The 26,562-nt window shown below is 39.4% G+C and overlaps 2 protein-coding genes across 3 annotated transcripts in view; both read left to right on the top strand.

Moving 5' to 3' along the window:
- Positions 1-26,562, top strand: part of cicb (capicua transcriptional repressor b) — a 347,812-nt gene that overhangs the window by 52,202 nt on the left and 269,048 nt on the right. The gene's annotated exons all lie outside the window — the stretch shown is intronic.
- On the top strand, positions 16-14,006 carry dedd1 (death effector domain-containing 1). Its single transcript, XM_083538346.1, has 6 exons — positions 16-254; positions 3,014-3,501; positions 3,839-3,943; positions 4,140-4,280; positions 12,063-12,441; positions 13,454-14,006. The coding sequence occupies exons 2-6, from the start codon at positions 3,048-3,050 to the stop codon at positions 13,458-13,460; spliced, it is 1,086 nt and encodes a 361-aa protein (XP_083394472.1). The 5' UTR covers positions 16-254; positions 3,014-3,047; the 3' UTR covers positions 13,461-14,006.

Genomic DNA, 26,562 nt, shown 5'->3' with positions numbered 1-26,562 from the left:
CTCACCGCCCACTGCTGGACGAAGTTGTTTGGAGAAATGTTGTGCTCGTCCGCTCACTGTGTCCTGAGTTAGTGCTGAAATAACGGCGAAATATTCCGAACACGAATCATAGATTTTTGCAGGTTCGGTGTGTAAAAGTAACAAACAAACAAAGAAACACTAAAGAGTCTTTAATTTGTACGTTTTAAAAAGACTGGGAGTCTGTGGGAGCGATACGGAGGCTGGGCGGCTCGGGGATATCAGCTGTTATTCAGGTAAACAGGCCCTGCATAGCGACGGACATTTCTTCCTTTCTTTCTTTTTTTGATAAGTGAATTACCCTAGTAACGGACGTATTTTCTAAAAGCCAGACTTACCGAACTACAACTATTTATTTTCTGAAAGTAAACTATTGCTGGTACTTCATCCTAGCAATGGACATTAATGTGGGTATACGAGCCTAACTAGCGACTGTCATTTATTTCCTGATGGGGTAAACAAGCCTAGCATAATAACTGCCATATTTATTTCCTGAAAGGTAAACTAGCCTGGCAACACAACTGACATTTATTTCCTAAAAGGTAAACTAGCCTAGCAAAACAACTGACATTTATTTCCTAAAAGGTAAACTAGCCTAGCAAAACAACTGGCATATTTATTTCCTGAAAGGTAAACTAGCCTAGAATATCAACGGACATTTATTTCTTAAAAGGTAAACTAGCCTAGCAAATCAACTGACATTTATTTCCTGAAAGGTAAACTGGCCTAGCAAAACAACTGACATTTATTTCCTGAAGATAAACTAGCCTAGCATAACAACTGACATTTATTTCCTAAAGGTAAACTAGCCTAGCATAACAACTGACATGTTTATTTCCTAAAATGTAAACTAGCCTAGCATATCAACTTACATATTTATTTCCTAAAAAGGTCAGCTAGCCTAGCATAACAACTGATATTTATTTCCTGAAGGTAAACTAGCCTAGCATAATAACTGACATTTATTTCCTGAAGGTAAACTAGCCTAGCATAACAACTGACATATTTATTTCCTGAAGATAAACTAGCCTAGCATAACAACTGACATTTATTTCCTGAAGGTAAACTAGCCTAGCATAACAACTGACATGTTTATTTCCTAAAATGTATACTAGCCTAGCATATCAACTTACATATTTATTTCCCAAAAAGGTCAGCTAGCCTAGCATAACAACTGACATTTATTTCCTGAAGGTAAACAAGCCTAGCATAATAACTGCCATATTCATTTCCTAAAAGGTAAACTAGCCTAGCAAAACAACTGACATTTATTTCCTGAAAGGTAAACTGGCCTAGCAAAACAACTGACATATTTATTTCCTGAAGATAAACTAGCCTAGCATAACAACTGACATTTATTTCCTAAAGGTAAACTAGCCTAGCATAACAACTTACATATTTATTTCCTAAAAAGGTCAGCTAGCCTAGCATAACAACTGACATTTATTTCCTGAAGGTAAACAAGCCTAGCATAATAACTGCCATATTTATTTCCTGAAAGGTAAACTAGCCTAGCAAAACAACTGACATTTATTTCCTGAAAGGTAAACTAGCCTAGCAACACAACTGACATTTATTTCTTAAAAGGTAAACTAGCCTAGCATATCAACTTACATATTTATTTCCTAAAAAGGTCAACTAGCCTAGCAACACAACTGACATTTATTTCTTAAAAGGTAAACTAGCCTAGCAAAACAACTGACATTTATTTCCTGAAAGGTCAACTAGCCTAGCAAAACAACTGACATTTATTTCCTGAAAGGTAAACTAGCCTAGCATAACAACTGACATTTATTTCTTAAAAGGTAAACTAGCCTAGCATAACAACTGGCATATTTATTTCCTGAAAGGTAAACTAGCCTAGAATATCAACTGACATTTATTTCCTAAAAGGTAAACTAGCCTAGCATATCAACCTACATATTTATTTCCTAAAAAGGTCAACTAGCCTAGCATAACAACTGACATTTATTTCCTAAAAGGTAAACTAGCCTAGCATATCAACTGATATTTATTTCCTGAAGGTAAACTAGCCTAGCATAACAACTGACATTTATTTCCTAAAAGGCCAACTAGCCTAGCAAAACAACTGACATTTATGTCCTAAAAGGTAAACTAGCCTAGCAAAACAACTGACATTTATTTCTTAAAAGGTAAACTCGCCAAGCATAATAACTGCCATATTTATTTCCTGAAAGGTAAACTAGCCTAGCAAAACAACTGACATTTATTTCCTGAAAGGTAAACTAGCCTAGCAAAACAACTGACATTTATTTCCTAAAAGGTAAACTAGCCTAGCAAAACAACTTACATTTATTTCCTGAAGGTAAACTAGCCTAGCACAACAACTGACATTTATTTCTTAAAAGGTAAACTAGCCTAGCATATCAACTGACATATTTATTTCCTAAAAAGGTAAACTAGCCTAGCAAATCAACTGATATTTATTTCCTGAAAGGTAAACTAGCCTAGCAAAACAACTGACATTTATTTCCTGAAGGTAAACTAGCCTAGCAAAACAACTGACATATTTATTTCCTAAAAGGTAAACTAGCCTAGCAAAACAACTGACATTTATTTCCTGATGGGGAAATGTTCTGAACACTACACTGTAACTCTGAGGCAGAGGGCAGTAATGTTAGCAATACATTGAGTAATTCAGAGTTTTGCTAGCAGATGGGGTTGTATAATCTAACTGGACAGAAGCATGCAGTAAGCAGTTCCTAGTTCTTGTCAAAAAAAAAAAAAAAAAAAAAAAAAATTTTATGTATATGTGTGTGTCTTAATGATTTCGGGGGGGGGGGGGGGGGGTTTAGAATTGATGGTTTAATTATGTTTATCAAGGAATTAAAAATTTCTATCTATCTATCTATCTATCTATCTATCTATCTATCTATCTATCTATCTATCTATCTATCTATCTATCGCTGCTTATCTAATCAGATCAACAGAGCATATATGATAATAACCAGAATTCACATCTTTTCTGCTGTAGATCTGATTGCTGGAAGACTTCGCAGCAGTTAACCATGATGTCGTGCTCGAGATACTCTCTGTACTGGGAGGAGACCGACTGTTTAAGCTACTATGAAATGCTGTCTCTCCATGAAGTCTTTGAGATTGTGGGTTCCCAGTTGACCGAGACTGACATCGAAGTCCTGTCGTTCCTTCTCGACGAAGCTTATCCTGCCAAGCATCCGCTCGATCCAGAAGGCTGGACTGCAGAGGTTTTGCCGGACTCTGATTCACCTAGAAATCCTCCTTGCCCGCGCCTTTTGGAGGCTTGGCGCAGGATACGCCCTAAGGGAGAGCCGGTTCCCTTTGCCGGCCGCTGCATGCCGAAGAGTGGTGTCGCCCTGTTGCTGGAGCTGGAGAGGCGCGGCTTTTTAAAGGAAGGAAATCTGGAACCTCTGTTGCAGCTACTTCGAATTCTTACACGGCACGACCTGTTACCGTTCGTCTCCAGCAAGAAAAGAAGAACGGGTAAGCAATGGCATAAAATATCATTTTAAAAAAGGCACCCCCTAACACACACACATAAATAATATACATACAAACACACACACTGTGTATAGAATGTGTGTAATTTAATTTTAGTATGACATGAAGCATCACTTTAAAACAGTGAGTTTGCTGAAATGTCATCTCCTTTTAAACAGCGTTGTAATTACTGAAAATGGCCACAAATTAGCAGCAGAGACACATGACCTTTATATCAGTATAAACATGTCTGTGGGTGTTTTAATATCATGAGACTTCATTTCTGTCATGGTCTTTAAAGCAAAATTGAATTCTAGATTTCTCGCATTCTTTCTGTCAGTGTCACCTGAGAGAGAACCTGTAAGCTATGTGGAAAGTGGTGAGCATGCACACACTATTTCACACTCAGGCCTGGCAAACACACAAGCGTCTCCGTGGACAGCAGGTGAGTAGAGATGTTTTTTTCTTTTTCTTTTTTTTTGATCGCAAGTTCACAAATCCGGCACCTCGAATTGGTGAAATCCTCCAAGGGCCGGCTTTTCCTGATTGCCTCTGCTTGTGATTTGTCCACACCTTGGAGGTGTGTGTGTATATATATATATGTGAAATGGTCATGATATATGTGTGTGTCTGTTGATTAGGTGTTGGCTCAGCTGTCACAGCATGTGCACCAGCACGAAGAAGAAGGGGAAGAGGGCGTGGGCGTGGCCGAGGCCAGACAAGAAAGGCCAGGGATACGTCAGAGCTCCTACCTCAGGCTGCACCCAACAAAGTGACCTGCGGTAAGACTGCGTTTCCTTCGTCTTTCTCACTCTCTCTTTCTTTCTGCCTCTCCTTTTATACCTTTCTATTTGTTTTCCTCGTTCATCTCTTCGTCATTCTCCACATTTCATATTTAAACAGATTGTCAATTTCTGTTTTATATCTTGTATAACAAAAACTAAAACGACAATCACAATTGCCCCTTCTTTACTGTCGGTCTGAACCCCCCCTGATCCTCGGACCTTTTGAACAATTAACTTCTATGGCAGGATGTAACGTCTGTGTATAGATGACCAGTCGCTTAACAGATTTTTGCTAAACTCATCCATGCACTTGTCAACGGCTTCACGTGTTTAAACCTCGTTAGTCTGATCAAATGTTATAATCACGTGCTCAGATGTATTTCACATTTGATATCATCATTCCAGACTGCTGCTCATTTTGAATTTTTTGCTTTAGATAAATTTGCCCTCATTTGATCAGACACTAAAACTCCTTTACCTGCATTTATTAAAGTGAGATAATCTAGATAATCAACTCTTTTCTAAAAAGAAAAAAACACAACCCACTCAGTCGACTCATCTGATCATTCTGATCCTCTCACCATTTCCGCTTGAATTATTTGTATGTATTAATTTTTTATTTAATTGCAGTGGAAGTACAGTGTTTTGTGCAAACACACACTTAGCAAGCAAGCTCTTTGTCTCCTGACGTCCGCCGCCTTTGAGAGGCGCACCAGGCTGTCAGAGATAAGGGAGGCCATTTTGTGCCGTTATGATGCAGGATGATTCAGTGTCCGAATCACAGACATGCTGCACTGCTCATCACACAAGACTGCTGACTCTGCCAGTGTTCAGATTAGCACATTTAAATGCCTGTCCAACAACCTGCCGTGTGTGGTGTACAAGTCTTTCACAATCTAAACAAATATGAGTAAAGAGAAAAAAGAAGAATATGTGTGTGTGTGTGGGATTAAAACACACACACAGTAGCACTTTTCCATTGTATGGTGTAGTTGAGCTCTGCCAATTAACCAGGAGCCCACTGACTGTTTTGGTGAGCTGTGCTGTTTACAGTGCATCTACCTGCACTGAAGAGTTAATCTTGTAGCCCAGTCATTTGAGCTAGAAATATAAACCATTGGTTATCAAACACATTATGCGAACAAAAGTTTGTGGACACGTAACCACCAGAGTGCTTTTCGTACAAATTTTCCGCTAGATTTTGCTGTGTGCTTGTGGAGATGTGTGCTCATTCACCAAAAAGGGTGTTAGTAAAGCCACATCCTGGTGTAGGTGAGGTGATGGAGACCTGGGGTACAGTCGAAATTCAATTCACCCCAAAGGCAGTCAATAGGGTTAAGATCAGCGCTCTATAGCAGGCCACTCAAGATTTTCCACTCCAACTCACGCAAAACTATGTTGCTAACTATAGATTGCTTAATTTGCAGGGGGACTGTCATCCTGGAACAGGTTTGGTTCCCTGAATTCAAGTGAAAGGAAAATTGAATGCTACCGCATCCAAAGACATCCTGCAGTCGTGTGCATTGTGCTGACAATTTGGGGAAGGTGTCCTAGTACTTTTGTTCAAATAGTGTAGTTTTTACAGATGAATTCATTGTTGCGGAATAGTTCAGACCATAACCTCGGTGCCACATAATATTTTAACAAATGAGAGCTTTTATTTCTCGAAAAACAAACACAGGAATCTGTTAGTAGTCACTACCTGAAAACCTGTAGAGTACCACCCACAATCACTACATCAGCCATATAACGGGGAAACACCTGCATGTTCATCACGCCACATTCAGTTCTAGGTTGAAGTTTGCTACCCTGCCGTCCTGGACTGTTCAGTGGAAAAGTGCTACGGTTATGCTTTAAAGGCTTAATGAAAACAAATCGAAATCAAATGTAAACAGGTCTGTGAACACCGTGTTGGTGCAGCATTATTAAAAAAAAAATGGGTCATCACATTCATTAGACTTTAAAGCACATAACACAAAGTTGTCCAGGTTTAAAGCACATACAAATACAAAATGATTGAACGCTTAACAAAGTGAAGGGAATTTTATTTGTCTATTTTGTAGGAGCTGTCCAATGGGGTCTGATAAACTTGGATCTCGAATGATAAATATCAGAGGTCCCTATTTAAATCTTAACTATTCATTTAATTACAGTATTTTTTGATCAGAAAAACATGATTCAATCTCATTATAACTATTAATTTCAGAAAACAGCACATTGTAGAAAAGGACAGATTTTCCCCATGACTAATGCGTTCTGTGGAAGCACACATTCAGAAGACACTCAGACGGATTGGATCGAAATTACGTTTTTCCACAAACTCAGTGGCGCTTGAGTGCACACAGTTGTCAATAATAATAATAATAATATAAATAATCAGAGTTTGCACTTGTGTTTGGACCCCACGATGTGTTCATTAGAAGTGTGCATTCAGAATGTCTTTTGACTAAATAAAACGAGGTCTGTTGCCTAATATGAGCGCCCCCTGCTCCAAAAGCCTTGAGGTCCACCATCAAAAACACACCACAGCCCCTTGTCAAGTAATTAGTGGGTTTTTTTTTTTTTTTGCTCAAATGAAAGTGATTGTGTCAGGATGGTTGGTGATTCATGTTTTCTGTTCGAACAGCCTGAAAGGGTGATAAATGGGTAAAGGAGTAGTCAGGAAAGAGTGCCTCACTATCATTAAAGATTGCTGCTATGTTTAATGCTGCGCTTCCTTAACAGGTAAACAAACTACCGCATTAGTCACTGGGAAATAAAAGCAAATATGGGCTGAGTGATGATAAAGGTCCACTAAGTAAAAGAAAAAAGTATATATTGAAGTGTAGGGAGGCTTGTACTCTTCAGATTTTTCATATTTATGGCTACATTCAGGGCAGCTCCTGTGTGAAGATTATGAGCAATGTGGAACTGTTGAATTTCCAATGTTGGACATGGGAAAATGAAAATAAATTGTTGCTGGTCCAGCCCAATATTACAGACACATGGTGCAATAGGATATTGTTTTGTCTGTATGTATAAATGTCTTGTGAGCTATTTAATACTGAAGATCAAGAAACAAGGATCAGATCAACTTTTAGGCTGAAAATCTAATCTTTGATTTGACACACTTATTGAATATAACGCGTGTGTTATAGTACAGTGTATAAAGAATAAAGCTGCAGGGTTATGCATAGGTAAACACCCAATATTTATGCAGGGAAAAGCCATATTTGTTACACAGGTGCAAAAGTTGAATATCTGGAAAGACATTTTTTTGTTTGAGGCCTTTGTTTTAAAAGCCCAAGGTTTTAAAATACAAGGTTATAACAAAATACAGATGATCCTAATACAACCAGTTATGATTTTATTCATTCGTCACTTCTTGCCTCTGCTACAAATGCCACTTGCGAATGAAGTAAAAGAGCTGATTGATGGTCAAGCAGGAACTGATAGTCTCATAATTGAAGTCTGAATGACTTATTACTTAGTGGACCTTTTGATGAACATTTTACTCCAGTTACATCTAAATGATCTCTTTCTTTCCCATGTGAAAAATCGGACTAACTAGTAGAGCTAACTTTGTGATCGTTTCTCACTTCAGTTTCCTCAGATGTCATCATTCTGCATGGTCACATTTTCTTTCTTTATACATTTTTCCTTCTTGCTATCTCTCGCTCTCTTTATTGCTTTTTCAACATAAGATGATGCTGGGACATTATATGAAATGCACTTTCTAATAAAGAAAGCAAACACTTACCAGTATAACTCCGAACTTGGCAAAGTTGGCTAATCCGATGTCCGTACATGTGCAGCAATATGAACAATATAACATTGCCCTCATTCACTTTCCCTTCATTACCGTTCAAGCTCCTGAATATCAGAAAACCCAAATTTGATTCGTTCTTCAGCTCCTTATAATTGATTTTTTTCCCCCCATCATAGTCATGATAAAACGTTTTGTTTAAAATAGCTTCCCGAATTGCTTTATTTAATTGGTTTGTTCTGACAAAGTAAGGTCCAGTATTCCAAAAGAATGCCAAAGTAGCTTTAGAACAAACAAACATCTTAACACCGTCTTGGAATGGAAGAACGAGTATATAAGAATGATTGATTATATTTGTGTGCTTTACAAGATGCCTACACATGTATTGGTTATACTCCTAAAAAGAAGCTTACTATTTAAGATACAGTCCATGTGACCTTTTTGACCTTTGTGCTCCTGAACGTGCTGAAAGTGCTCTATTGACCCCCACATTTGATTCCAGCAGGTTGACTCAGGAATGGGTAGGAAAAGCAGGAGAACGGATAGAGAAAGAGAGAGTGCACGCCACTGTAAAGGGCGTGCGCTGTGCTCTTTGTGCGAGATGATACACACTCAAGCCAAGTGTGTGCATTCTCACTCACGCTCTGCTTCATGAGGCCTGGTCCATGTCTAAGGTAAAAAGTTTACCTTCCTCACCCGGTTAAAGAGGAGGGATAAATAAAAAAAATAAAAAAAATAAAAGTGCTGTATTTTACTATTAAAATCAATCCACTTCCTCAAAACCATGATTCCCCTGAAGACCTTTTTTATTTTGTGTACTATTAGTAGACTTTTGGGTTGCTGGGGAACAACTAGTACAGAATTCTGGAGAAAGTTGTTGGCCACAGAACTGACTCGAGAAAGGCAGAACATTTTCTTCTTTTGTTTTCATCACTGCTAAATGGTAAAGGAACCTTTAGATAATAGGAAAATTGTAAAAAGTAAAAAAAAAAAAAAAAAACCAATATCTTTTTACAAAGCTTTCACAGCTCTCAGGGTTTTCCTGAATGTGTGCCATTTGAACTAATCAAAACAGAGGAAGTCAATAACAATATCAAACCTGAATCTGCCTTGAATGGAAGCTCAACCTTGAGAATTGTCCATTTTTTTCATTTTGTGAGCAGTTCTGAGGAAAATGACCCAACAGAGCTCTTGCTGAAAATCAAATTTTTTATTTTATTTATTTATTTATTTATTTTATTTTATTTTTTTAGGAAGTAGACATATATATCATTGGGGGAAGGGAAGGGCAACAGATTCAATTTATTTCTACCCATATAGAATTGAAGCTTATGAAATTGCTTGCTTTGACCGCCACAGAGGAACAGCCTTTTTGGAAAAACGTTCATCCCAAACTCTGCTTGTCTCTTTCTCTCTCCTTTGTGTCCACAGTTGAAAAACAGACTGACTCAAGGGTCAGGGACAAAACACGTTGGCCATCCTCACATACTAAGAGAGGGAGAGAGGGAACTTTAAAGAACGAGATAAATTAGCAAGCGGTTGGGCAGCAGCCTCCTGCTCTTTTTCTCTCTCCCTCCGTCTTGGTTTGTTGTTCGTCACAAAAGAGGGATGGATATAGTGTGGAAGCTCTTCACATGGAGCAGCTCCTCGTAATAAATTGTGCCTAAAGGTTGTGTTTTTCCTGGAAAATGAAATGATCTGTTTTTTTTTCTTTTTTTCTTTTTTTTACCTATACTGTAAATAACAACAGCAACAAAAAAGTCTGGATTAGAAATTAGAAATTAGAAACTTTACCATCATGGCTGAATGTAATTTTACTCAAATGACCTCCTGTCTGATTCTCTGTAAAACAACATACATACAATCCATTATTAGAGAAAAACTGTTGCTTCATGTATTTTGTGCCTGAACAAAATGGTGACAGTGAAGGTGGAAGCTCAATAGAGATGTGCATACATTTTTTTTTTCTTTTATCTTTTTTGTTTTGTTAAAAAAATAAAATAAAAAGCACTATGTCCTCGCCGCATGACAGCATGAGAGGTCCTTCAGAATGGAACAAAATGGAAAAAGTGCAATGCGAATGTACTCTGTCATTGGATCTCTTCTGGAGAATGTGTTTTTGTTTTGTTTTGTTTAAAAAAAAAAAAAGCTTTCAATCATTTATGTTTCCAGTTTGTTTTGTTCAAACCACCAGTGAATTCAATATATGTGGGGAGTATTATGAACAAGATAGATCCAATGGTGGTGGTGGTGGTGGTTGGGGGGGTGGGGTTGGGGGGAGATGGGGGAAATCAGGGGGTAATGTGCAAAATAACTATTTGGTTATTTCTTTCTCATGGAGATATATCATTGAAGAACATCCTTACGCTCTTATCTTCGTTACATTTGTCACCGGTGTAGTTCCAGTACAGTATTTCCTAATGTCTTATTGATATTTACACAAAGTTCTTGTTGAAGATAGTAATTATAAATGCCACTGATACAGAGAGTGCTTTCGTTTTGCTAATGTTCACCAATCACATTCAGCTTCTTTATACTAATAGACTATGTCCAAAGCCTTATTATTATTTCCCTCATACATGATAAACCAACTGTATTAGAACCATATTGAAGCAAATACTGCTGGACTAGTACCCCTATTGCTATATATAATGTTTTTTTATGAATTTCTCATAACATTCTCCTTAATTCTGAGAATTAAAAAAAAAAAATTGATTTCTCTGATTACACTCCACGTGTCTGTAAGACACTTTTTTCAGCTTGTTTTTTGAGTCACCCAAAATGCCAAGTGAGAACGTAAGTGCAGTTGATTGAGGGTGGAAAAGGTTGGATTTGTGTTGCAGCAATGTTCTGAAGATTCGATGGGTCCACTCCGCCTCTGACTTTGAATGACATGAAAGGAAATGACATCACAACGAAGCGCTGGTTCAGTATGTATCTTTCAATCGTATCTTGCCATCTCTGTGCCCTGTGCTGTTGCATGACATCAGATCCTCCTCCTGTTCTCGTAATAACCACAAGGTAGCGCCATCCTTTTACTAGTTTGTGTTACTTCTGACTACTTTGCCTCTGAAGCATTTTAGTCCAAAAAAAAACAAACAAAAAAAAAACAACGGCTCCTCTGAATGACAGTCCACCTTGAATTTTCTCAGACTGGGGAACTGCATTTTAGGTTATTCGATTACAATGAATTTCCTGAAACAGCCTGCTTTCAAATGCTGACTCAAAAAAAGAAAAAAAAAGGAAATGGGTGCGAGGTTAAAACTGGACAGTCGAAAATTCAACGTAATGCAGAGGACCTGTAAGAAACAATGCAGTATTCCCTAAAGTGCTGGAAATCATTTGGCATTCTGTGTAAAGTGTGCCATCAGTGAACCTTTTTGAGTTCTGCTTGCTCAATCAAATGCTACCTGTTTATCTCCAAAGTGTAACTCCAGACATCCTTTGTTCACTCAGAATTTGCTCAGCCGAAAAGTGTTCACCCATTTTCGACTGTCTGCTCCTTGAACTGAATCTTTACTCTCCTTTTTTTGGACTTAATTTCTGAATGTACTTTTACAAATTCAGCTTATGCCTCATCTGGACCAGATCTTTTCAGTTTCTGTTACATCCCCAGTTCTCCTGAGCAAGAATAGTTCCACATTAAGGCTATTAAGTACTCAGATAAGCAATAATGTCCTCTTGCACTGTGTTAACCTTATTGTGGAAAAAAAAAAACATCCAAGACCTCTTAAAAGCCTTGCAATTATGTGTTGATGTGTTTAAGTCTCTTTGATGACTGACAAAAGTTTCTTTTTTATTTCTCTACCTTTTTATCCCTCTCTTCTCTTGCCTGTCCATCAACTCTGTTTTTTCTACAACCCATTCTTTTCTTTTTTCTTTTTATACCTGTTTATTAATATCCTCTATCCACTCTTCTTCATATGCTGGCACCTGGCCTTTCCTCCTGTCCTATTTTTTATCGTCCCTGCCTTTTTTTCTTCCTATCCTCTCTTTTTCTCCATTCTCCTCCTTTTCTTCTTTCCTCATGGCAGACATCCGGCTGCGCGTTCGGGCCGAGTACTCGGAGCACGAGTCAGCCTTGCGTGCCAGGGTCTCCTCGGATAAGCAACAGCCTTTGGAGCGCCAGTTCGAGCTGTTCAACCGCGCCAGCCTTTTGCTGCGTGCCCGTGACCTCGGCTCCATCGTCTGCGACATCAAGTTCTCTGAGCTGCAGAATTTAGACGCCTTCTGGGCTGACTACCTGAGCGGTGCACTCCTGGAGGCACTTAAGGGTGTCTTCATCACAGACTCGCTGAAGAGAGCGGCCGGGCAAGAGGGCGTTCGGCTGCTGGTCAGCGTTGACCAGGACGACTATGAAGAGGGCAGGAAGCTGCTGCTCAGCAACCTGACACACAGTGTCTCAGTGGACAGGTTAGAAAGCATCCTCACACTCATTCCGTGGTCAAGGCCTGGTTAGTAAGAAGGGCACTGCTTCCAGTTGTTTGAGTTATTTTTCTAGGTACAGGCATAACATTATAAACACTTGTCTAATATTGTATTGGTCCCTCTTTTACTGCCAAAACATTCCTGACCCATCGAGCATTAGCAAAGAGCACACTGACCAGCCTTCACTCCCACGTACATCAATGAGACTCGGCCGCCCGTGACCCTGTCGCTGGTTCACCACTGTTACTTCCTTGGAGCACTTTTGATAGATACTGACCACTGCAGACCGGAAACATCTCACAAGAGCAGCAGTTTTGGAGACGCTCTGATCCAGACGTCTAGACGTCACAATTTAGCCCTCGGCCAACTCGCTCAAATCCTTACGCTCGCCCATTTTTCCTGCTTCTAACACGTCAACTTTAAGGACGAAATGTTCACTTGCTGCCTAATAAATCCAACCCACTAACAGGTGCCATGATGAAGAGATAATCAGTGTTCTTCACTTCACCACTCATAATGTTATATAATGTCAATGTTATGCCTGGTCTGTGTACGAGTCGTTATGTGGTTCTTTTATGTAAACTCACCAAAGGGAGTAGGAGTTTTGGATTTACTGCATGGAGCTCATGAAACTGCTTCTCAGCAGTGATTTCTGAGAATTCTGTGCAGTTTGCAAAAACTTAAGAGGTATTATTTCAGGATTTTCCTGCTGAGGATATTGACTGCCCTATTAATTTTTAAGGGAAGATACAAATAATTTGAGCCACTAGGGGGCAGTTGATGACGATTTTTTTTTTTTTTTTTTTTTTTTACCAGTTAACGCTAACATTATACAGGATTTTTTTTTTCCCAACAAATTACCACTAATATTGTTACTGCTCTAATTTTCTGTGCGTAATGCTGACTATTTCCATTTGTAATATCTTATACATGTGTTAAACATCCGTGCTGATGATGTCACTGATGGTCTCACTCATTTTGTTTCCTTTGCTCTTAGGCCCTGATAAATGGAAAGGCTTCATAAAAGGAGCAAGAAGAGAAAGAAGAAAAGACCTCTCGAGTTAATTTCTTCACAACAGTGCTGGCTAGGCGGTGTATGAAATGAGAGTAAATTATAAGAGATTTGAATTCGAGTACGGCTAACAGAGATGCCCACCATCAGGAACAAAATTGGCTGCTGAACGTACGTTTGGAGGCTAATTGATGGCACACACACACCTTTAGCCCGCACCTGAGTTGTAGGCAGAATTCTGTGCAGCTGGTCATTTGTTCATTGCAATGTCTTTGTTTACACAGATTGAAAGAAATGAGACCCAGCTGAATATTTTATGTTAAAGGTAGATGGGTAATATGCAAGAATTTGCCATGATATTGTTCTAGATGTATTGACTTTAGACCTCCACATCAAAGATAGAAACTGGGCTTAATGAAGTCATTTATTACCAAAGGTATTGCTTTGCCACCACAAATATCCCTACATGGGTAGGGTGGGTTTTTTTGTTTTGTTTTTTTCCCCACCCCTATAAAAATTGGTTTATATGTGTGTGTGAGTGTGTGTGTGTGAGTGTGTGTGTTCGTTCACTATAGCAAGAAATTGAAAAAATGAACCAATTTTGATAATTAAGGGTATTTATGGACCAGATGCAGTGTAACATCTGCGTAATAACCACCAGCATTCTAGCCCAGGTCCAAATCCGTCTCGGAGATGCTCGGAGACGAGACTTTACCACAGGAAAGGGAATCCTGTAACTAGTTCAGTCACACAGATGCTTCTGACAAGGTGCAGTCTTCTCGATTTTTGGCACAACCACACTGAGCCTTCAAAGGATTTCTTATATATATATATAAAGAACATATTAAAGAATATATAAAGAATATATTAGTGCATCCGTTACCGTTGTATCATTGGAAGAAAATGTCAATATAAAAAAAGAAGGTAGATGTGGCTAGCGATTTGTCTCTACTCTTGTGTCTGGTGGTTCAAAAGTGTTTCTTTGTGTCCTTTTTCCTTCTGTTCCCGTTTAACGTTTTAATTTAACGAACGCATGTATAGACGTTTATATTTCAATTTCGGATTTCATTCTGAATAAAATAATACCACAGGCGACTTTTCTTTCCTTTATTTACCAAAACATTGTCTGCTTACACACTAAATAAATAGAATATATGACTAGTCTTACACTAATGAACTCCAGTGGCATGTTGGGAGGTTCAGGACCAGCCACCAGCAGATGCCCTGAATGTTCATGTGGACCGCAGTACAGGCATTTCTTTTAGATTTATTACAATATCTAGCCCAATCACGTCTCCATGTGCTTCCTTTATTTCCGTGCACTCGTTTATTAAACCAGAGTGTCCCACTGTTACAGCCATTAGTGTCCTGGAGTCTTAAGTGCAAGCCGAGTAGTCCCCGCTGTTCATGCTACATGACTTGCTTCATTCAGTTTAGCGTTACTACCATTCAGGGGCTATTTGACTCCATGTACTCACCATATTTGAACACTGTAACATAGATTTATGATCAAACTCTTGATGTCACCCATATGAGGATGGGTTCCCCTTTTGAGTCTGGTTCCTCTCAAGGTTTCTTCCTCATAACATCTAAGGGAGTTTTTTCTTGCCACAGTCGCCACGGCTGCTCATCAGGGACAAATACACACCATTCACCTTAACTGTTGATTTGTGTAAAGCTGCTTTGAGACAATGTCTGTTGTGAAAAGCGCTATACAAATAAACTTGACTTGACTTGACCATAACAAGCGTTTTTTCAGTCTGACAGTTCAAATGTAATAATAAACCAAAGCTTTTTGATGCTACATGACCAGATCTCGCATAGTAATGAGGCCAAAATATGTATGGTGCCTGATTTGTACTAAAGCTGCTGTAACGTTAGAATAAATATATCTCTAACATGCATACAATATATGGACAAATGTTTTTGAACACCTGGTCATAGAATTTAAATGTGCTTTCAACATTTCTATAGTTGCTGTTTACTGGTATAATAACCTTCACTTTTCTAGGAAGATGTTCCATCAGATTTTGGAGTATGCTTGAGGAGATTTGTTCTTATTCATCTACAAGGGTGTTATTAAAGTCAGGTACTGATGTAGGTGAGGTGAGGAACCCTAGGATGCAGTCAGAATTCCAATTTGTCCCAAAGGTGTTCTGTAGGGTTGAGGTCAGAGCTCTACAGCGAGCAACTTAAGATCTTCCACTCTAACCCGTGTCAATTATATGTTCATGTACAGTATTTCATAAAGGTGAGTACACCCCTCACATTTCAGCAACCATTTTATTATATCTTCTTAAAGGACAATACTATTAAAAATTAAACTTGGATATGTTTTAGAATAGTCAATGTGCAGTTTGTATATAATAACACTTCATGACTCTCTGCTCTTCCCTTCAGCCACTGCTCGTAACCTTGGTGTAACTATGGACAATCGACTGTCCTTCTCAAATGTCGCTAATGTAGCTCGCTCCTGTCTAATTCTTCTCTACAACATCCGAAGGATTCGACCATTTCTGTCCACACAGGCTGCCCAGGTGCTTGTTCGGTTTCTTGCCATTTCGATACTGGACTACTGCAACTCTCTGCTGGCAGGTCTTCCCCTGAACGCTATTTGTCCACTGCAAATGATTCAAAACGCAGCTGCATGACTTGTGTTCAATCTGCCCAAGTTCTCTCACACCACCCGACTGCTGTGCTCCCTACACTGGCTTCCAGTAGCTGCACGTATTAGATTTAAAACACTGATGCTTGCCTACAAGGCCAAAAATGGACCAGCGCCATCTTACCTCAGTGACCTCATCACATCTCGCACTGCACCACCCAGTCTGAGATCCTCCAGCACTGCTCGACTGGTACCACCTTCTCTCCAAAAACACAACAGGGTTCAGGTCTGGAGACATACTTGGCCACTTCATCACCTTCACCTTCAGATGAGTGTTTGGGGTCGTTTTCATGTTGGAAGACTGCAGTTTGGCCCAGTTTCTGAGAGGAGGGTGTCATGTTCTGCATAATCAAATTAAATCTAATTTTATTTGTCACATACACATACATACAGATTACGACATGCAGTGAAATGCTTTATACGACTGTCCGGCATGAGGGAATAGGATAGGGGGGAAAAATAAAACAAATTAAAAAAAAGCCAGATAAATAAAGAGTATAAACTATGTAAATATAAAATATATAAAGATATATGTATGTATATATATATATATATATATATATATATATATATATATATATGTGTATATATATATATATATATACATTACTGTACATAAGCATACCTTGTATATAAATTTTTCCTCATATATATATATATATATATATATATATATATATATATATATATATATATATATGTATATATATATATATATATATATATGTATATATATATATATATATATATATGTATATATATATATATATATATATATATATATATATATATATATATATATATTTATATGAGGAAAAATTTATATACAAGGTATGCTTATGTACAGTAAACAGTAATCACACAAGGTGGTTGATGTAATTGTCCTTAAAGTGACCGTGTGCGGTGTGGTATAAAGTGCACTGTGCTGTGCAAGTCCACAGTTAAAGTGACAGTCCAGAGGTTAAAGTGTTGTAGTGCGAAAAGAAAACTATTTGCAGAAAAGTGTGACGATGGAGAGAGTGGACCAGCTTTTAGATCCTGGGTGTTTCCTGGTTCAAACTCTGAATGGCCTGCAGGAAGAAGCTCCTCCTCATTCTCTCTGTGTTCGCTTTCAGGGAGCAAAAGAGCCCATTGTTGGGATGGCTGAGGTCCTTCACAATCTTCCAGGCTCTGGTCCGGCACCGCGTGCTGTAGATGTCCTGCAGGTTAGGGAGCTCTGTGTGGATGGTAAATTCAGCTGAACGCACCACCCTCTGGAGGGCTCGCCTGTCCTGCATTGTGCTGTTCCCGAACCAGGAAGTGATGCTACCCGTCAGAACGCTCTCAATGGTACAAGTGTAAAAAGTCTTTAGCATCTGAGAGGGTAATTTAAAGTCCCTTAAGCGTCTCAGATGGTACAGACGCTGCCGGGCCTTCTTCATCAGGGTGTTGATGTGACAGGACCAAGACAGGTTCTGTGTGATGTAAACACCTAGGTACTGGAAACTGTCCACTCTCTCCACTGGGGTCCCATTGATGTTTAGTGGTTGGTATGACCGCTCCTGCTTTGTGCTGAAGTCCACTATCAACTCCTTAGTCTTGCTGACGTTCAGGAGAAGGTTGTTCTCCTAGCACCATCTCTCCAGGTTTTTAATCTCCTGTAGGTAGGCCGTCTCGTTGTTGTTGGAGATCAGGCCCACCACAACAGTGTCGTCAGCAAACTTGATGATGGTGGTGGAGTTGGAAGTGGCCACATAGTCGTATGTGTACTGTGAGTACAGCAGGGGCTCAGAACACAACCCTGGGGAGCTCCAGTGCTGAGGTGAGGGTGGATGAGGTGTGTTTTCCCATCCGTACGGCTTGTTATAGATCCATTGTCAAATTGTCTCAGCGGCAGGCTGAGTCCCAGGACCTCCAAATTAGAGGTGAGTGTGGAGGGAATTATTGTGTTAAATGCTGAACTGTAGTCCACAAACAGCATCTTTGTATAATTCCCTTTTCCGTAGTCCAGGTGGCTAATCGTAGTGTGGAGGAGATGAGCAATGGCGTCCTCAGTAGAATGGTTCTGGCGGTACGCGAACTGTAGAGGATCCAGTGTGTCTGGTAGTGATGCAATGATGAAGTCTCTGAGCAGTCTCTCAAAGCACTTCATCACTGCTGAGGTCAGGAGTACAGGGCGGTAGTTGTTGAGGCAGGTGGGCTGGGGTTTCTTTGGGACAGGAACAATGGTGGACTGTTTGAAGCATGAGGGAACAACAGACTGTTCCAGTGAGAGGTTGAATATCTCAGTGAACACTGGTGCTAGCTGGTCAGTGCCAGCTTTCAGAACCCGACCTGTGATGCCATCTGGTCCTGCTGCCTTCCTGGTATTCACTCTCTTGAATGCCAGTCTCACGTCATGCTCCAAGATGGTGAACGTGTTTACCTCTCCAGCTCTTTCGGCGTGCATGCTGTTTGTGCTGCTAGCCCCGCTAGCATGGTTAGCTGCAGCCTTGAAGCGAACATTAAAAATGCTAAGCTCGTCTGCCAGAGAAGCGTCCACATTCCCCATTCAAGAAGATGGTGTTCTGTAGTCCAATTCAGGGACATCGAGCAGGCAAACCGACTTGTTGCTGTGTGCGCTATATAATCTGAGCACCGACGACCTTATGCTTTTGCAACCTCCAAAACAATGCTCTGGCATTCATGGGTCTGGTTTTTTGAAGCAGCTTCTGCATCTGAATCACAGCACGAGGAGTCAATTTCTTTGCTGGACCTTTGCGAGATCTGTTCAGAGTGGAACCCGTCTTGATAAACCTCTGCATGACCCTGACCACTGTACTGTAATTTAGTTCCAGGGTGTTACTGATCTTCTTATAGCCTCAGTATCTTTGCGTAGAGCAACAAATCTAATTTTTTAGTGTTTAGAGTGTTTTAACTGCTCTAATACAAGATACACAAACTTTTATGGTCCCTTCAAGCAGACAAAAACATAAACATGATAAATAGGACATGTGGTTTTGCATAGTTAAGCGACGTATAGCTGGTATCACTTACGGTGTACTCAATTATTTAGACAATAATGGCTGTATGTTGATTTAGAGGACAGTAAATCTGTACTAATATACAAACTGCACATTGATTACTCTAAAATATATCCAAGTTCCACTTTTATAGTATTGTCCTTTGCGAAGATATACTAAAATGGTTGCTGAATTGTGAGGGGTGTACTCACTTTTGTGAGATACTGTATCTTACTTTGTGTACAGTGGCACTGGCATGCTCAAATAGGTTTGGACAAAAGTTTTGTCCATATCATTTATAAAGATTAAAGTAAACAATTCCATTTCACTCATTCATCAATGATATAGTGTTTAACCACAGGTAAAGGGACAGGATATTTCTGTCATTACCTCTAGTACGGCTGTACACGGATCAGGCATAACATTGTGACCACCTGTCTAATACTGTTTTGGTGCCCATTTGCTGCCAAAACAGTTTGACCTACAGGAGCTTGTCTGTTGGATCAGACCTCACTGGTCAGTCTTCACTCCCCACATGCATTAATGAGCATTGGCCGCCCATGATTCTGTCACTGTTTCACCACTGTTCCTTCCTTGGACCATTTTTGAAAGATACTGACTCTTGCAGACCGGGAACAGCCCACAAGAGCTACAGTTTTGCAGATGCTCTGACCCAGTCATCTAGCCAACACAATTTGGCCCTGGCCAAACTCTTACAAGTCCATTTGTCAACTTTGAGGGCAAAATGTTCACTTTCTGCCTAATATGTCCAACCCACTTACAGGTGCCATAATGAAGTGTTATTCACTCACCAGTCATAAAGTTATAATGTCACAAGCTTCAGTTAGTTCAGAATGCGGCAGCCAGAGTTCTCACAAGGTCAAGGAAATATGATCATATAACCCCAATCTTATAGTCCCTACGCTGGCTACCTGTTAAGTTTTGAATCGACTACAAACTACTACTACTTACTTACAAAACACTAAATGGTTTAGCTCCCATGTATCTTTCCAGTCTTTTAACACGCTACAATCCGTCACGTTTCCTGAGATCTCAAAACTCTGGGCTTCTAGTAGTTCCTAAAATAGCAAAGTCCACTAAAGGCAGTAGAGCATTCTCACATTTAGCTCCTAAACTGTGGAATAGTCTTCCTGACAGTGTTCGGGGTTCAGACACACTCTCCCAGTTTAAGTGCAGATTAAAAACTTTTCCTTTAAGCAAAGCCTACACATAACATACGTCTCACATCATAACCTTGTGCTCCTGAACATCTGATCACATGCACATTATCAACTTGTGCTGTTTATATCATGAACAGCAGCTATGCTAATTTCTCTCCACTGCTTCTCTTTCTCTCCCCATTCTGAGGCATCCTGAGGTTTGGCCAGCTCCAGTCACGTCCCACCTCATGAAGATTATGGACCTTTAAAGAAGTAAATTCTGAACTCGCAAACATCCCATACCATCTAGAGACGTACCATTGCCAATTGGATCCCACTTCATGTGTGGAGTTTTGCCATTGAACCTCCTGGAGTGTTTAAAGGCTCTGGCATGGAGAAGCTGGTGTTGAATCTGTGATGGTCGCAAATGTTGAGCTATTTTCAAAGTTGCTTAGTAGCTCCTAGTTTTATAACCATAATGACTGTAGAAGACTGTAGAAAGAACATTACTTATCACACACTCCCATGCTAATGTTAGTTCTCATTCTCCAGTGTTCTGTATTGTTGAAAGACTTATGATCACACTCTTGATGTCACCCAAATGAGGATGGGTTCCCCTTTTGAGTCTGGTTCCTCTCAAGTTTTCTTCCTCATAACATCTAAGGGAGTTTTTCCTTGCCACAGTTGCCATGGCTTGCTCATCAGGGATAAATGCACACCATTCACCTTGACTGTTGATTTCTGTAAAGCTGCTTTAAGACAATGTCTGTTGTGAAAAGTGCTATAGAAATAAACTTGACTTGACTTGACAATGTTATGCCTGGTCGTTGTGGGTTTGGTGATGGTGAAATCACTTTTTAAAATGGTATGCATCTTGCTACAGAGCAAAAAGTGTGAAATCTTTTTGTCAAAAAAGGTAAGTATGACCAACAAAATGTCTGGATCTTAAACTGATTGAAAATGTGTTTAAATGTGTTCACTTCCTCCCCAACAATGACTACACAACACAGCCGACAATCCACTACGTCTCTGTCAAGCTTCTCAACCTTAACAGAAGATGAGATTCTGCAAGTCATCCAATCTTGCAATCTCACCACCTGTCCTCTGGATCCAATCCCTTCAACTATGATTCAGACCATCACACAAGATCTCCTGCCCTTCATCTCCACAATCATCAACGGGTCATTGACATCTGGCTATGTACCAACTACCTTCAAGCAAGCAAGGGTCATTCCCATCTTGAAGAAACCTGCTCTGGATCCATCAGACATCAACAACTACAGACCGGTATCACTTCTCTCCTTTCTTTCTAAATCTCTGGAACGCACTGTTTTTAAACAACTGTCTGTCTATCTCTCACAGAACAACCTAAATGATCCTAACCAGTCTGGGTTCAAAGCGGCACATTCCACAGAGATGGCCCTTTTGGCTGTTTCTGAGAAACTGCATGCTGCTCGGTCAGCCAAGCGGTCATCTCTACTTATCTTCCTGGACCTTTCAGCAGCATTTGACACATTCAACCACAAGACACTTTTGTCAACCCTCAAGAGCCTCGGTATCTGCGGAACCGCATGGAAATGGTTTGCTTACTAACTGGAAGGTCGCTCATACCAGGTAACATAGAGGGGATCCACATCTGCCCCGTGCAGACTCACGACTGGTGTCCCCCAAGGCTCGCTACTTGGTCCCCTCCTTTTCTCCCTCTATACCCACTCCATTGGTGAAGTCATATCCTCACACGGGTTTTCTTATCACTGCTATGCAGATGACACTCAAGTAATATTTTCTTTCTCTCCATCAGATACCACAGCTTCCGCTTTCGGATCTCGGCATACTTGACAGACATATCTTCATGGATGAGTGCTCACCAACTAAAACTCAACCCCAGCAAAACAGAACTGCTGGTCATCCCAGGTGATTCATCTCCAGGTCAAGATCTCCAAATAACACTTCATGACTCTCTGCTCTCCCCTTCAGCCACATCTCATAACCTTGGGATAACTATGGACAATGAACTGTCCTAGCTGTACGCATTAGATTCAAAACACTGATGCTTGCCTACAAGGCCAAAAATGGACCAGCGCCATCTTACCTCAGTGACCTCATCACATCTCGCACTGCACCACGCTGTCTGAGATCCTCCAACACTGCTCGACTAGGACCACCTTCTCTCAGAATTAGAGGTAAGTACACTTCAAGGCTCTTCTCTGTTCTGGCACCGAACGAACTTCCCCTAGATCTCCATACAGCCGAGTCCCTAACTATCTTCAAGTGACGACTGAAGACCTACCTCTTCCTGAAACACTTAAATTAGCATTTTCCAAGTTTGTAGAATTCAAGGGTTATATTTATATTAAGTTTGTAATCTGGCGTACCACTGTAGATTTATTCATTACTAGAGACTCAAAGCACTTTTGTACGTCGCTCTGGATAAGGGCGTCTGCTAAATGTAAATGTAAAAATATATGGTGGTCATTTAAAAAAATGGTCCATGACAAGACAGAGATTACTGATCAACCACTATTTACTATAAAAGCTGGACCAAGCTTAATGGAGTTTTTATTAGTGAAGGCTGTCTACTACAGGTGCATCTGAATAAATTAGAATATCATTAAAAAGTTGATTTATTTTAGTAATTCATTAAAAAAGTTAAACTTGTATATTATATAATTTCATCACACAGAGACTGATATATTTCAAGTGTATATTTCTTCTAATTTTGATGATTGTGGCTCACATTTAACAAAAACCACCAACCCATCTTAAAAATTGTATTACTTCATAAGACCAATCAAAAAAACATTTTTAGTAAATTGTTGGCCTTCTGGAAAGTATGTTAATTTACTGTATATATACTCAATACTTGGTAGGGGCTCCTTTTGCTTTAAATACTGCCTCAATTCAGCGTGGCATGGAGGTGATTATTCTGTGGCACTGCTGAGGTGGTATGGAAGCCCAAGTTTTTTTGTCAGTGGCCTTCAGTTCATTTGCATTTTTTGGTCTTTTGTTTTTCAAGTCAGCAGAGGGAAGCATGAAGTGCTCTAAAACTTTCTGGTAGACGGCTGTGCTGACCTTGGACTTGATACAACACAGTGGACCAACACCAGCAGATGACACGACTCCCCAAACCACCACTGACTTTGCAAACTTTACACTGGACTTCAAGCAACTTGGATTCTGTGATTCTGATCTCTTCTTCCAGACTCTGGAACATTAATTTCCAAATGAAATACTTTATTTTCTTTCCTTTCATCTGAAAGACGACTTTGGCCCACTGAGCAACATTCCAGTCTTTTTTGTCCTTTGCCCAGGTAAGACACCTCTGATGTTGTCTCTGTTTTAGGAGTTGCTTGACACAAGAAATGCATCAGTTGTAGCCCATTGATATGTCTGTGTGTGGTGTGTCTGAAAACACTGACTCCCCGCTGCAGTCCACTCTTTGTGATTCTCTTCCAAATTCTTGAATGGGCTTTATTTCACCTTTTTGTACCACATTATTTCCACTAATGTTCCAAATAACTTTCCATTAATGTGCTTGGATACAGCACTCTGTGAACAGCAGCTTCTTTAGCAATGACCTTTTGTGTCTCACCCTCCATGTGCATGGCGTCAGTGATTGTCTTCTGGACAACTGTCAAGTCAGCAGTCTTCCCTCATGATTGTGGAGCCTGAACCAGACTGAGACACCATTTAAAGGTTCAGGAAACCTTTGCAGGTGTTTGGATTTACTTAGCTAAATAGAGTGCGACACCACGAGTCTCCAATATTTAACTTTTTCACAATAATGTGAATTTTGGGTTTCCATTAGCTGTAAGCACAAATCAGCAAAATTAAAATGAATAAAAACTTGAAATATATCAGTCTGTGTGTGATAAATCTATACAATATACAAGTTTCACTTTTTGTATTGAATTCCAAAAATAAATCAACTTTTCAATGAAATTCTGATAATTAAGATGCACCTGTAAGTATTTATTTGTTGACAAAGCTATAGTTTTTGCCTCACGATTAAGTGATTATATTCTCTATGTTTGGTGCATTAAAAGTAAATAAATTTGATTAGTACCTGAGATTACTAACACCCTTGTAGCTGAATGAGCACAAATCTCCATAAGCACACTCTAAAATCTATTGGAACATCTTCCCAGAAGAGTGGAGATTATTATAGCAGGTATCAGTGACTAATTGTGGAATGGGGTGTTCAAGAAACATAAAATCTTATGCTTAACTGTCCACAAATGTTAGTCCATATAGTGTATCTTTTATAAATCCAAAATATTAAGCTATTAAGCAGAACACATTGTTTTGTGTCCTATCCGTCATCTGAAATTCTGGGTGAACATCTTGTAAGAGTAGCTATTCCATGATATTTCTTGTATAATAAAGGAAAGGAAACATTTCACTCAGTCTCTTATATCAGGTCTCCCTACACTGTAGGTTGCTTGGCACATACACAATTACTGACTGTATCCCATGTGTTGCCCTGTGCAATTTGTCAGCTCCTCTCTACTCTGTCCATCAATGCCAAAGGGACCACACGCCACACGACTCCTGCTGAGTAGTTATTATTTGGGTGCTGGGTAATTCTCAGCACAGAAGTGACACTAACAAGGCATGTTCAGGTTGGTTGCACTGGTACTAGTGCATCAGGTGAAGGAGCTTTACTGGAATGTTAATACACTCATACAGTACATATATATTATAGCTACTTTCTCACATACAGCAAAATGTGTTGTTCATTATCACTTTGCTGCAAAGAAACCCAAAAGAATTCTGAAGCAATTTTGTTCCCTAATTGGTTCCATTAAGTTCTGTGTTTGTGGACATCATTTTAGCATTATCATCACACCAAAGAAACCAGTGTAGCTCCACTGAGCTTAAGGACATCCAAATTGGTGTCCAGAAGATACCAAAATGTGAACTGTAAGTTCACCAAAACTGTTCTAATCGTCCCTAATAGTTTCAGATATAACATTCCAGTAAGAGTCATTAGGCATCATTAGAGTTTCCATTAAACTCAGTACAATCCCTATTAAGTTTATTACAACTTCTAAGACTGTTTCTATTGCTATTTCTTTTTTTTAGCAGAGTGGTGTTTGGATACAAGGACTACAAGTGGCTGGACTGTCCTTGACCTAGCCATTATAGTAAGATATTTTAAATTCTCATCATACATTCATAACTAGACTGCAGTGTTTCTTTTGCTATTCCCACCAATTGGTTATAAAAGATTGATGGATTAGTTATATACATGCAAAATAACTTATGGTGTAAATTGAGTGCATTCTGAGTTAAAATTTATGGTTATATTTACACCTTAGTCACCTGGTTTAGCTTGTGATTCTATAACGATTTATAATGAGCGACCCAAACATGTTGTATGGGAACATTTTTTGGGAAGTTTTCTGTGTCCCAATACATTTTCTGGAATTGTCCAATGTGTCTGTTTAAATAGTAAATATTTAATATACAGGATGTACAGGATGGTTTGGTTTATATTTAACCAAATTTTACTTGCTAGATTAACTCAATACTGTCTATGCAATATGTGACACAATTACTGGGAAAAATATGTCTGATTGTAAATTATGCTTCAAGTACTAGATCCATCATGCCATCATTCCATCTTAATTAGCTATTAGAGTTAATATAAATGTATATATTTAGGGCTGCTACAGAATTGTTAATACTGCATAAAGTTTTGTAACGTTATTTCAGATTATTGCATGGATATTTTTTGTAACATCATTTCAGATTTTTAGCTAGCACTAACATCAACTAACCCATTATCATCTGCATGGGCTCATCATCCCAAATCACTTTTTGCTGGGTTAAAACTGTGCTAGTCTTGAGAGTATTGGTGCTGGGAATCCAGTTTGTTCAACATAGAGTTCATTCAACATGTGTGTGGAAGTTAATCTTGTGTTTATAAGTAGTGTTTTCTTTTTGGAGCAGGGTGAGAGAGGAGCCCTGGTTAGACGTGTACTGTATTTAAAGAGATTGTTTAAGAGGAGACAAGGTCTGTATGAGCTGTCCGTGGTGCTGAAGCTAGTGGTCAGTGCTGCCCCAGTCCACATTTACTTCAAGGTTTCCGCAGGGTCTAAAAAAGTCTAAAAAAAAAAAAAGTAAAAAAAAGAAATATCTAAATTTTAGCCCTTAAAAAGTCTTACATTTGCTGTCCTAGGTATTTAATAATTTTAAACAACTCATAATTTTCTGATGTCCATGTAACACTGCGTCTAATGCTCATTGAAATCCTCTCACAGCATTTTAGAATGTATTTGTTTG

The sequence above is a fragment of the Silurus aristotelis genome (assembly GCF_946808225.1).
Source record: "Silurus aristotelis genome assembly, chromosome: 1".
Lineage (NCBI taxonomy): Eukaryota > Metazoa > Chordata > Actinopteri > Siluriformes > Siluridae > Silurus > Silurus aristotelis.
The sequence above is the reverse complement of the archived record's forward strand: the minus strand, read 5'-3'. Positions and strand labels throughout refer to the sequence as shown.

Bases quoted from the DNA above. Each gene is read 5' to 3' on its own strand.
- dedd1 (XM_083538346.1), top strand. From the start codon at position 3,048: ATGATGTCGTGCTCGAGATACTCTCTGTACTGGGAGGAGACCGACTGT. The intron at 3,502-3,838 runs GTAAGCAATGGC...TCTTTCTGTCAG, and splicing joins CAGCAAGAAAAGAAGAACGG to TGTCACCTGAGAGAGAACCT. The intron at 3,944-4,139 runs GTGAGTAGAGAT...TCTGTTGATTAG, and splicing joins AGCGTCTCCGTGGACAGCAG to GTGTTGGCTCAGCTGTCACA.